At 38.8% G+C, this 13,959-nt stretch overlaps 1 protein-coding gene across 2 annotated transcripts in view; it reads left to right on the forward strand.

Moving 5' to 3' along the window:
• Positions 1 to 8,768, forward strand: part of rbm18 (RNA binding motif protein 18) — a 12,659-nt gene extending 3,891 nt beyond the window's left edge. Inside the window, exons 3-6 of one of the 2 annotated variants that reach the window (XM_018755763.2) lie at positions 2,838 to 2,964; positions 3,762 to 3,842; positions 6,492 to 6,577; positions 7,666 to 8,768. In XM_018755763.2, the coding sequence (XP_018611279.1) occupies positions 2,838 to 2,964; positions 3,762 to 3,842; positions 6,492 to 6,577; positions 7,666 to 7,825 (454 nt within the window). In that variant the 3' untranslated portion in view covers positions 7,826 to 8,768. Of the gene's footprint in view, positions 1 to 2,837; positions 2,965 to 3,761; positions 3,849 to 6,491; positions 6,578 to 7,665 lie in introns of both variants that reach the window. The other variant, XM_018755755.2, reaches the window with a different exon arrangement.
• The last annotated feature ends 5,191 nt before the right edge of the window (positions 8,769 to 13,959 follow it).

Raw genomic sequence — 13,959 nt, forward strand, 5'->3', positions numbered from 1 at the left:
ATTTGTTCTCCCAGTGTTAAGCTAAGCTCCCTCCAGGTGATCTGGTTTCCTCCCACAGTCCAAAGCTGCACTTCAGGAGTTTGCCTCATGCTCTGGGACATGGCTCTGGACCATGGCAGTCCTGTGCTGGAATAGTCAATGCATGAATGAATTTGCCATTTCAGCATGGTTTAGTACTTTCTTTAAAAGTTGTTTTGCTTTAGGACTCATTATTGCAGTCAGTTATTGTTTTAGACTTGATAAAAAGTCAGAAGGTTTCTGAGAGATCCTTGTGAGCTGGCACGTGCCTGTGAGACAGCTGGGATGCTTGGAAGAACGACCTTAAGTCCTGCTCAGAGTCACCAAGGCTTGTATTTTGAATTAAAATTTCTGTTCTTGTAAGTGTGAGCAGGCAGTTCAGTCCAGGGCTTGTTATTCTGAACTCTTGTAATATCAACATTTACGGAATGGAAGCCTTTATGTAAAAGTAAATCTTTTGCATGGAGTATAACCCCCTGTCCTCCACAGGACATCAGATGAAGCAGCCTTATCAGAGCTTGCAGTTCATCTCCGTTGTCTCAAAAGTGCACTTTGGAATAACACCCTGGAGTCCAGGGATTTCTCCTCAGTTTACATCCGTTTTGTTTCTTATCTGGATTTGATGGCCCCCTTGAGAACCACACTGAGGTCTGTTTCAAGCCAGAGTGGCCTGAGTGTATTAGGGGCTATCAATTTCTCAATCCTCCCCTTTACAGGAAGGGCCCCTGGTGCAAGCTGAAGAGGTGGAGTCTGGGAAAGTGCGAAACACACCCTGGAGAGAGCTCCAGGGAAGCCAGGGAAAGCCATTGTATGACATACAGAACCCCACTTTGCCCATTCATACCTCTCCAGGATTAAAAATAACCATGGTCAAAACAATAAAGACATCCCAACAATCTCTGTGGTACTTGCACAACGCTGTTCCCAGACGGGCTAAATTGTCAGTCAGGAAAAAAAACAAGTTCATTGACTTGTTGTTTAATCATTGTTATTCTTTGTAGTCACCTGACTTAATTTTTTTTAAAATTAGTTTTGTGACCGAGTCATTAGGGGAAAAGATAGACATATAAATGTATTGATTTTATTATTGTATAGGTGTATACTTGATACTTGCATATTTATGTGAAGCAAATGGGTTTGTGTTAAGGGGGGTGTGGTGGCGCAGCGGGTTGGACCGGGTCCTGCTCTCCAGTGGTTCTGGGGTTCAAGTCCCGCTTGGGGTGCCTTGTGATGGACTGGTGTCCCGTCCTGGGTGCGTCCCCTCCCCCTCCAGCCTTACGCCCTGTGTTGCTGGGTTAGGCTCTGGCTCGCTGCGACCCCTCTTGGGACAAGCAGTTTCAGATAACGTGTGTGTGTGTGTGTGTGTGTGTGTGTGTGTGTGTGTGTGTATACAGAATAATACACATGGAATGTTCTCATAATCCATGTTAAAGTTCTTCAGAGGCTTGGCAGAACACGCCTATATTCCAGCTTCAGCTCCTGTGAAGTGGCATGGTGGTTAGAGCTGCAGCCTCCTACTGTAGTGCCCTTGACGAAGGTATAATCCCTGATTTGCTCTGGTTAAAATTGCATCTCTGTGTAGATGTTTAAATTTTAGTGTGTCAGATAAATTAATTAATTATAGTATGAATGAGTAATATTGAATCTCTTTCAGTTTTGATATTAAGTTTGTTAAATTGATGGTCTTCATTATAATAGGAAGTACCTCCATTTTTACCATGTAGCTTACAAAAATTATGACCAGAAACTTTGTCTTAATTGTATCCATGAGTGTTTATTCCGTCTTAGTTGATGTGTTGAATGACTGCTCTGAACCGATATTGAGGATGGTAACTGTGTTGTTAAGAATAATTAGTGCACGGTTGTCTGCATCTCTGTGGTTGTACTATTGCATCTATGAAGATTGCATAAGAAAAACAGGTAATTATGGAAGCAGAATGACCACTTAATCAACAGAAATACAGTTGCACTGGATAATAAACCCACTGCATGGAAAAAAAGGACTGTGTTGGTTTTTCATTGTAGTATATTGTTATATGAGTGCTGACTATACATCTGGGAGAAGCTCTGAAGCACTGTAACCCTGCATTTGAAAAGAGGTTACTGATAATGAATAAAATGAATTAATGAATAATTGAGACCAGTATGTTAGGAATGGCTGCAGAGTTTAGGATAGGGTTATAAAATCTTGAGGAATATTTTTGGGAATACATTTACAATAAGAATTTAAATATTTTATTTGACTGAATTGTCTGACATGATTGGGAAAAGAAAACCACGAAATACTGCAGAAGTCTTATTACGTCCAAACTTAACTGTAATAACGTAAAATTCATATAATAGAGCAGATTGTACTGATGTAGCACATATTTATCTGCCAAATGAGCAGATGTTTGACAGAGGATCTGTAATATCTGAGCCACAAATATTCAGATGTTGGCTTAGAATACAGTAATAACGGATGGGAAGAAAGGTTGTTGAAATGCAGTTAAACACTGTGCTGTTGTAGTTCACATTCTGTGTTTTTTAAGTTTGTACTAGTGGGAAATTTGACTTCCTCCTTTATATTTTCTCATTTTCCCTAATTTGTATCCTCCTCGTTGTTTTGTCTAAAGATTTATGTCTACCAAAAGGTGTAAAGACATGTGGCTGTAATTAAGTCATTTAAAAGTGAAATGAATCCTGTTCCACAATAAAATGCAATGTCTTTTTTATATGTCTGCTTTCAGTATTCATTTTTGAATTAAGTGATGTTTGGATAAGGGGTGTCGTAGGTGCGTTAAGGCATGCATTGAACAGCCCTGTTTTCACACCTGTAGATACCATCTTGTGAAGCTGCTGGAGAAATTTGGGAAGGTGAAGCAGTTTGACTTCCTCTTCCACAAGTCTGGCCCCCTTGAAGGTCAACCCCGGGGGTACTGCTTTGTCAACTTTCAGACTAAAGAGGCAAGCCTGCATTTTTAAATCTTTTCTTTTTAAGAATTGAAAGTTGATCTCAGAATAAAATTGATTTATTTATAATAGATCATGTATAACCTCTCTGGCATTCCATCTTGGGTGTATCCTGCCTGTCATCCTATATACCCATACCTCACATAAAGGGTTAATTCATTCCATAAAATCATCCTGTTAGGGGAATTCCTATTGTGAGGGGGTTCAGTTATCATTGTATATTATTAAAATAATCTATTCCTTGGTTTAAAAAAATGTTACTTTTAAGATATTTGACATCAATGGTGGTAAAAAAGCAGTGAGTTTTTGCTTTAGAGGTAATCTTTAGTAAAGCCCTTTTGTAAAGGCAAAAAAAGTTGCAAAATTATTTTAAATCCTTCCTGTCAGGAGCACTTCATTCACAAGTGCTCCTGACGCAGTGCTGTGATCATGTTCTTTTTACCTTAAACTGCTAAAAAGAGGCCATACATCTTCTCACAAGCCAAAGAATTTTTAGTATTGCCATGTAAAAAATGTTAATGCAGTTGTTTTAAAAACTTTTTTGTTTTAGTGTCATCCTTTCGATCTTTTTTTTGCACACAGCTCTCCCACAACTATACATTCTATCCTAATGTGATGTGCTATCACCAGTACATCTTCAATTCCTTGTAATAAGGAGTGTTTTTCTGTTAATGAGTTAAAAAGACTGCAGTCCAGATATAATTCTTCTTGAACTGTGCTGTATTTATGGTGATGTGGTGGTTTTAATTCTGACAATAATAACAAACATTCTGGCAATGCTCTTACCTTAGGAGGCTGAACGGGCCATACAGTGCCTCAATGGGAAGCTGGCCCTATCCAAGAAGTTGGTGGTCCGCTGGGCCCATGCACAGGTAAAGGTAAATGTCCCACAGGGCTCTCACTATGGGCAAGCACACATGAGAAGGTCAGCGTCTCACCAGGAAGATATCTGTAAGATCTCTGCTGACCTAAAGTGGCAATATTTATTGGGGATTGTCATTCTTGCCTTCAGATTGGAAAACCTCATACACTAGGGTGAATGTTTTGCTCATACGCAAGTCCTTTTGGAGTACGAAAATCTTTGTAATGTGTTTATTCATGTACTGTGATTTCTTGGAGCAGGTAGTAACCAGTAACTGAAATAATTGGCTGCTGTCATGCATGAAGCACACAAAGCAAAGCAGGTCGTGAGGATTCAGGACCATAGCCACAAGCACTTGATAACAATTAGCTCAACACTTTGTGTATAGCCAGAGGTGTAGTAGTCATCAGTTCAGAGATTGTTAATAAGAGTGTGAACTGTTGAACAGTAGCAAACGGGACTAAGAATAGGCTCAGTGTGGAGTGAGGAAATCCTGTACTGGTTGTGCTGGGCCCCACCCCCCCACAGCCACGGGGAGTGGGGCAAGGGGCTCAGGTCAAGGTTAACGGCACAGAGTTGTTGACAACAATATGTGGCAGCTGATTCTGGTTTCAGCCCCCAAGGGTTATAACCCCATAACTTGTCAATGCTGTACTGTTAAGTAGTATCTGTGTCTTTCTGGTCTGCCTATATACTCAGTGTTTGTCAAAGCACCATAGTATATGTGCTTTTCAAGCCCTGAAAAAGAACATTCCATCGGATTGTATGTAGTAACTTTTTACCGTGTCTTCATCAGAGACTGTGCAAGTATTCATCTATCAGAATTGGAATACTTCTGCTTTTTAATGCAATTTATTTGTATAGCTAACAAGATGCAGTACTTACAGCTTTACAATTTATCATTTCATGTAACTGAGTATGTGTTCTGAAGTAACTTCGAAAAACTATATGTGTGTTGGAACAGTGTAATGGAATAATGTGTTTCCTGGCAAATTAACTTAAAGCTTTGCGGTCTCAAGCCCCTTTCCTTAATCACATTACTGTCGCTTTATATTCTTTGCAGCTGTTATGCTCTATTGAGTTTCCCTTGTGAAATCTAAAGACAAGAAATTATAGATATATTTTTGCATAAAAATATGCTTTATATACAGAAGTATTCTTAAGAGGGTCATTTTGGGTTGTTTATATAATACTGGAATATTTGTTTGTAGGGCATAGGAATATAGTAATGCCAATAACTGAAGCAAATTAAAATATTTTGTTTGGATGTTCATTTTGATGCCAGTTTAAACAAATAAGGTTCTTCCTGAGGCCATCTTACACCGAATGCGAGTTGGTAATCCTGTCTCTAATCTTGCTAAAATAACAATTAACTCATAAAAATGATGATATCTATTTTATTATTCATTGGCAACACAAAACACACATTTTATTGCTTATCAAGAAGGATTTCCATCTCTTTCACTATCTGTAAGTAAAAGCACTTGGGCAGTAAAACTTACAAAATAAACTGCAAAAGGAATTTTGCAAAAGTTTTTACGTGACAGATGTATCAATCATTCAGAATAAACTTTCTACAGGTAGGCAAGATTTTAGACAATGATTCAGAGTTTTAATAAATTTCTAGAAAGCAGGCAGGGTAGCAGGTGGTGTAGTGGTTAGAGCTGCTGCTTTGCAACCACAGGCCAAAATTTGAATCCCACCTCCTGCTATTGTACCCTTAATTTCTCCTGTCTAAAATTACCCTGCTGTACAAATGAGTACATAATTGTAACTAGATATATTGCTTTAGAAAAAAGTGTCAGTTAAATGAATAAATCAATATTAAACATTGTGGTATCTGTGAGGATTTACATTAAGGTAAATGTGAAACTTGTGTTTTAACATGTTAAAATGAAAAAAAAGGGGTTTGATTAAATATGTGTTAGGATAAATGTGTGATAATACAAATAAAGCAACACTTTTAGTTAGTATTTGTTTCATTGTCAGGTTGCGTAATCGCAAAATAGTATCTTAAAGGATTGTTTGGCAGTACATTGTGGCATCTGTCCGACGAATATACTGTATTATGAAATAGTGATTTAGTCCTACTGGCCAGACCTATTAATAGGGATAACATTATTGAAGAAGTGTTCTCCAGATGAGCTTTCTGCTGCCATAGCAATTCTTGACAGCTTTGAAGTCCGTAGCTAAAAAACAAGTGGGCGAACAAGCCAGAGACAACAGTCCTTAGGAAACGGGACTCTGGACAGGAGGCCTTTTGGGGAGGGTAACTGGCGTCTTGTAGAGGGGGAGTCTGGAACAGGAAACACCGTAGGAATCACCTTGCAGCTGGTCTAATAGTGGAAAGTCTGTTTTATTCTTCAGTAAAGTACTTAACCCAAACTGTTTCAGTAAATATCCAGCAGTTAAAAAAAAGTTCCTCTGAGAGGTTTACACTGAGAAGAGTAAATCTATTGCTACATGGCAAAGTCATTAAACCTGAGAAATTTAGTTAAATAAAGCAGAAATGGTTGCTTTTTCCATTTACTGAAAATTTTGAGATCAGTGTCTAAGACCCATCACATTCATACATGTCCATCCTTAACAGATAATTCATTCAACTGATAAGTGTCTTAATGTTCTTATTTTTATGTTTATTTGGCTTGATTTCCATCAGAGGTTCGACCAGTACAGAGGTGACAAGACTCTGCCTGCTAGCCTCGAGCCCTCGTCCAGTGCAGAGGAGATGCCCACTACCCTAAGGTTAGCACTGCACATGTCCAGATCTGCACCAGAAGCCACTCCCAACACCATTCATGCTCAGACCTCCTGCAACAGGAACCTATGTTGCACCTTCCACTTGTCACTGCCATAAATTCACTGCATTACACTGAAACAAAGTACAGTACTACCAAGTGTAACTAATGCTCCCAACATACAAACAATAACTGAACGATTAGACTGTGGAACTCCAGACTTTGATTTCTTCAGATAAGACAGCTGTCCATAGCTGGCTCCGGAATGCTCCTTGCCAGTGTCACAGATCTGGTGACTAGTTAGCATCTGTAATGATGGCTGCATCCTACAAGAAAACACACTTTAGGCATCAGTGAAGTTACTAAGACTAACTGAAGTAAATGTTTGCAAAGAAGATTTATTTTGGAGCAGAATGGATTTACTTTTCAATTTTCATACTGAAAGCAAGAGGTGTTCTGCATGGCAGTCCACCAGACTAAGGTTTTATTTTTATGTTGGGCTAGTAAGAAATACACTAAACAACACTGTCATAAAATACTCTCACTCACTCGCTCTCATTTAATCGCTTATACTGGTGACGGTTGTGGCAGTCTGGAGCAGTTTGGCAGTCTGGACGGGGGTACACCCTGGACAAGATGCCAGTCCATTGCAGGATAGCCGCACACACACATTTCAGTTTAGAGTGTGAGTTCACCTGAACTGTATGTCTTTGTAACCATGGGGGAAAACCAGAGCACCCAGAGAAAACCCACACAGACATGGGAAGAACATGGAAACTCCACACACACACACACACACACACACACACACACACACACACACACACACACACACACACACACACACACAGAGGTGGATTTGAACCTATGCCAGCACAGCCTCTGTGAGGCAGCAGCACAGTGAACAGTATAAAATAATGACTTAAATTTCAAAACTTACATAAAATAAATTAGTCTAATTTCAAATGTGTTCATTTGCAGCAATTTTTGCCTAACTTCTAGTTATTGTGAAAGTGAGTGGCTTTGCTGGAATAGAGGAGTTTAGCTTGTAAGTGAATAGTTTTTACTCTTTCTTTTCATGCTGACCCTGGTTAGTGTCAATGCAAAAATCCGTGCCATTGAAGCAAAGCTGCAGATGATGGAAGAAAATCGTGATGAGGAATACTCGGGCCCCTCGCCATACGTTTACAACAAGCCGCCCGAGAAGAAGCGCCCGGCACCATACAGCAGATACCCTCGCAAATACCGCCGATGACAGTGGTCCTCGCCCACATTACCTGGCTGTGTGGGGAAACCACTGGGTTACTAAAAAGTGCTGCAGTCAAAACTGTCCACTTTTGTCACTAGACTGTAATGTTTGACGCGCAGGCGCGGATGTCACGACCTATACAGTGGTCCTGGTGTAAATATACCGGGTTTCAGTTGGATGTCACTCTGCAGCTGTAACATTTTTGGCCAAAACACAGGCAGTGCAGCAAATAACTTTTTGCTGGTGAAATGTTTTGCTTTTAATTTTGGCATGTGTAGATTTTTTTGTAGACTCTCTCCCCCCCCCCTTACAATTTTGTACTTTTGGCTCCAGAGTGTTAATATAGACATATGTTGAGATTCCAAACTATATTTTCTGTGGCCTTTATTTGGGGGCTTTCAGATCAGTCACTTGAATTGTGTGTTATCAGTAGTGTATATTATGTATGTTTTCCCCATTATTATTAAAACATGAGATTTCAAAGCTCATAAGCCCATGATTCTTTCCATGTTAGTTTGGTTATGCTTAGTTTTTTCCTCTCCTACTGTTCAAAAGGGAGATCAGTGCACTGTTTAATCCTGTATCTTAAGCAAAATTTTTAGTTTTTGCAAATGACATTGTTTCATAGTTACACGTGTGAAAGAACAGATTTTTGACATGATAATATTTGACTCTCAAATATTTATCTCAAGCAAATGTTTTCTTTCGTTTTGATTTAGGTAATAATGTTGATCAGTGCATTGGATTTAATGTACTTGATGACCATGGAGCACTGATTATGGATGTGTGTACCTATAGGTGTCTGCTGTACCATGTTTAATGCACTGTTGCATTATATTCTGACACCTAACCTTAATGCAGTCTTTCAGTGAACCACAGTTAGAAAGGAGAACTGTGTAAGAGAAACCAAATTATTAGAATTTGTATTTACTGTATTTTCTTGAATTTACATTTTCATGTTTTCAGAACATTTGTCAAAATGTTCTATAAATCCATTTAGCATTTTTGGGAAATTTTCCAGATTATGTAGTAAATATGTCAAATTGCAGAGTACACTTTGTCAGAACCTTTATTTGCACTTTATTGGTGTGTGACAATGAAATTTCATCCATTTTTATTATTATTCATTATAGGAATAACTGGTAATGTAGCAGTAAGAACTGATACCTTTTGGACCCCAAGATCGCAGGTTCGATTCAAACCTCCGGCTGTAATACCCTTGAGGAAGGTACTTACCCTGAATTGCTCAAGTAAAATTGCCCAGCTGTATAAATGGGTAAATAATTGTAACTATATTAACACTGTAAGTTGCTTTGGGGAAAAAGCGTGAGCTAAATGAGTAAATGTAGGTAAGTAAACTCAAAATCATAACTGATCTTGTAACACTCAATTGAGGTTCACAGGTTGTCTCATGTTCTCTTCTTACTGAGGACAATTGTCTTTAAAACTGGTTTTCTGTGAGGCATAATATTTACCTGTACAGCTTAGCTAGGCAAGAAGTGTGAAGCTACATTCATGTAGGTAGAAAAAATTATATGTTACATGTATATATTTAGCTGACACTCTTCTACAAAGCAACCGATTCACCCATTTGTACAACTGACTTTTTTTTTTTTTTTTTTTTTTTTACTGGAGCAATTCAGCATCTTAGGGGCCAGCACAAGGTGGAATTCAAACCTGCAACCTCAGTTCTGAGATACACCTCTAACAGTTCTGTGATTTGGTTAAGATGCTGAACATACAGAATGGGATGTGTATTGTTCAACCACTCAGGAGAAGAGCAATTTCAAAATTTTAAGAAAATATCTTTTGAAATTTAACTATGCTTTAGAATATGAATGATTCTTGTGATACTTGATTTCTGATGATCTTTGCCCACTTAATGTTCTTTGTTTCACAAAGGTTGTAGTTTCATAATGATGATGTATTCTTTTGATGTCTTTTTTTTTTTTTTTAAATACATGAGCACACACTGTCTGAAACGTCTTGTCCAGAGCGGGGTTGCGGCAAATTGGAGCCTAACCCGGCAACACAGGGTGCAAGGCTGGAGGGGGAGGGGCACACCCAGGACGGGACGCCAGTCCGTCGCAAGGCACCACAAGCAGGACTCGAATCCCAGACCCGCCGGAGAGCGGGACCCAGGCAAACCTGCTGCGCCACTTCACCCCCTGTTTAATACATATAGTGATATCGAAATACAACAGTTAATTTATTTAATCAGTCTTATCTTGCTTCAAGGATGGAAAAGGCATGAAGAACAGCCACCTTAGCAATGTGATCTTCATAAGCTACCTCATATCTTTGCGCCATAGTTTCTCCATCCATAAAATTCAAATGACTGAACAGAATATCCTAAAAAGTTTCTTTCGGATCTCGTGCAAATACACAAAAAGCATATTCCTGTCTTATTCTCCTTATGATGTCCCACAGGACAAGACCAGGACCTGCTGGGTGAATCACCAAACCAACTTCAATTAACTCCTACTGCATCCTGATTTCAAAGTAATTTCTTATACTAAGCAGTGTGGTACCTGCCACCGTTGACTGCTTTTTATTTTTGTGTTTGATGGGCATCAGAGAAAATCATCTCTTAAGACCTAAGGTATTTAGACTGGTTGCACTGATTTTAGAGGATTGTATGGTACCCATAAAACCACGGCTTTCGCTGTTATTGAACATCACTATTGTGGGATTCCTAATATTTATACACGTCTTTAACTGGTGAATCTTCCCTAGAAAGTGAAGGAATTATTTTCAGGTGCTCCGAAATGATTCTTCGTATCGTACCGGCCCTTTCAAGTCAGCGCCTCCCTCTCGCGCGCGCCGGTGTGCGCGGCTGAGGCGCGCGCTCGCTGTCCGCCACTTCCGGCCCGGAACATTTGCCTTGTTTTGAAAGGCGGACTGTGGCGCGGTGTGTATTTTAATGACGCGTTTGCACAACTGACGAATAATGGTCTCTCCTGGACATGTTTGGCAAAAAGGCGATGTTCAAAAGATTTTTGCTGTAACTGACTACGCGGCTATTTTTCCTCAGTGCTTAATAATGAATTACCGTTCATATTTTACCGTAAGTAAAGGAAACATTGGAGCGTTACATCATTCACACGAAAACTGCCTGCTGCTGCTGTGCTGGTTAATGCGGATCTCACGTTTAGCTCTTTTTCGTTTAGTTTGAAAGATGCTGAACTTCCCAACAACATGATGATTTCAGACACTGACTGTGTTATGTTTGCTCGGTGAAGAAGGCCGGGCTCAAAAAAAAAAATCATCATCTATGGCGGTTTGGTGCAAAAACCCAATTAAAGTTAAAAAAGTAATTATGTAACAGTGACTGACTACGTCCGTGTTCACTTCGTCCGGCAAAGCGAAAAGAGCGGGTAACTGATGCCGAAACGAGCAAACGAGTACTTTACAGTACAGTGCTGCGAAAATGGACCACAACAACTTGGTATTCAACCAAAAAGGCTTTATTATAACGACAAGCTCGAGGTACTGTATTTTCCGACAAAATCAATGCAATGAAACAGCTGCAATATGGTTTTGAAATCTCTTTAATTCAAAATATTACAGTATACGTTTTCAAACTTTTCATAGAAACCAACTAACCTTGCTTGCACCGACGACTCAGGAGAGCAGTTCAACATTTAAATTATTTTAACCATACGGCTGCCGACGTCGTTCTACACCCACCGGGACAGATGCTTCTCTGACAAGTTAATAAATCCCTTCGAAAATGTCAATTGTGATATTATTATTCTTCACATGGCATTTTCTACAGAAAAAAAAAGTTGCTCACCACGCCTTTTCGTAACCATTGGAATGAAGCAGCACAGAGCAAACATGTAACATGTAACACGTAACTTGTAACATGTTCTTATATGACAGCGGCAGCTTTTAACAGGGGGCGAAGGAAAACAGAGTTTACTTCAGTTTTTGATATGGTGAAAGTCGTGCAATTCAGTAGAATTCGTGCTGTAATTCTAAATACAGCCGACTCTCCGTCGCCTACAACAGTAACCAAACTCGGTTCCTTAACGCCCAACTCAAAGTGCTTTATAACAGCAGGTTTTGTCCCTTTAACAAAAGGGAACGGGAATGTGGTTTGGAACTGAAAAGCAGTGATTGCACAGGTCACAGAAGTGACTATCCCTGGGTCCTGTCACCCCGCAAGAAAAACACTTTCCCAACCATGGTCATAACAAATACCACAAATAAATGTTTTCCAATTAAAGTCTTTATAAATGCCTTCATTTGTATTGGTTTACTTTCATGTCCTTCATCCAGAATCTCTTTGTAAGGTAGGTTACTTCTAAGTAATATCCGTCTGAAACGTTCTTTTTGCGGTTCTTGTCTCTATCGATGTTTTCAGAGCATTTTGAAACATGATAAAAATCGAGAAAATCTGCATTAAAATGTATAATTTGTGCTTATATCCATGGCTTCATTCAGTATGAAGTTCTGTTTACGTACACAGTCGGTACAGTTGAAGGTCACCGGACTCTTAATGATGCTGTGATGATGTCAGAATTACTAGTTTTTAACGCACCTTCATTATGCTGGAGTTTTATAATGTATTTAAAAATCCTACACCAGGTGGAGCTTAGATAGCGTAACAGTATGATAGATCCCCACTATATCCCTCACAAATTTGTTACATACCTGTTAGCGGCATGAAATATAGATTAGTGGGCTTTTTTGTAGTTCGGAAGATGATTAACAATAACAGTCAGTTGGCGACGTCCAAGTTCAACGGGATATACATATAAGATGTTGTTATAATTTTATATTTCAAGAAAGTTGATTTAAATTCCAAAAATTGTTACCCGTTTACACACAAAAAAAAAAACATTAATTTTCATAGGAAACTTGATAATTCGCTTTCAGTAACTCACAGCACAATGGCCGTGTCTTTTTTCTTTTTTTTAGATTCCAAAGATAGTTAATTACACAAAGACGGGACAGCTTCACGTAGCTGTAATAAGCAGGTTTGACTGAGACAGTTTTTCTCCCAACGTGTAGACTATTTGAAAGTTATGAGTGACGAGAATCTTACGACTACAAAAAAAAAAAAAAAAATCCACAAAATTCAAAAGCTGCTACCCAAGTGTTCTCCACTGTTTTCTACTTATCTGTCATCGTGTTTTTAGATTCCACCGCTCGCGTGGGTTTCCACAAGTCTTCACACGCCAGCCAGTCAGGAAGACTCACAGATCCAGCATCAAATAACTGCATGAGAAAAACTAAAATGGAAGAAACAAAAAAAAAAAGATAAAACAACCAAAGACTTTTCTCTACTATTTCATATTTCACATCTAATTTCTCTTGATTTATTTATACAACGTAAAGAAATAACCATAAGCAGCACATTCAAAGGCACGTACTTTTCTTTGATATTCCATGACAGTTCAGATTGACGGGCGGGAAACAGGTAATCGCTCTGCTTTTTGTAACCTGGAGGTTGAATAACACTATATATTCTAAAAGTTGGACTAATATGCATAGATGCCAATTTCTGAGCGCGTATCACTGGAATATCTCTTCACTATCCGTAGAGTTAACGTTTCAGTGTTATCAAAGTACCATTTTGACTTCATTTATCTTGATGTGCAACGCATCATATCTTATAAAATCTTCAGATTTACCCTCTATGCTTCTCTCGGTACCGCTCCTAAAGTTCAAAACTATCATTTAGGCAACGAATACATAAAGCTCTTTAACATTTTATGAACTTAAACTTTCTTACATGGTGCATTTTCTTGCATTCCTGGGCTTCGGAAAATAATCTAATTTGCTGTACCCTGATCTGGTGAGCACCGATTTTCAGAGAAGATGTGATGTTGGAAGCGACATTCTGCAGGGACATAATCTTACAAAGCAGCGTGTGTTTAAACAGTCCAAAAACATTAATTTAATGGAGACTAAGCATGATGAATTCCGGCGACAGAAATATATCTGTAAACCTACATTCGGATCAAAATCGGGTTTATTAAGATAACTTTTATACTTGACAATCCTATATTTATTTTTTCTGCGTGAAAAACAAACGCCAGTGGTGTCAAAACACACACGACAAAATGGGCATTGCGTATACAATGGTATTTGTATTTGTCCATGAACACAGTATGAAATGATCATTATGA

Source organism: Scleropages formosus, chromosome 6, assembly GCF_900964775.1.
Source record: "Scleropages formosus chromosome 6, fSclFor1.1, whole genome shotgun sequence".
Classification (NCBI taxonomy): Eukaryota; Metazoa; Chordata; class Actinopteri; order Osteoglossiformes; family Osteoglossidae; genus Scleropages; species Scleropages formosus.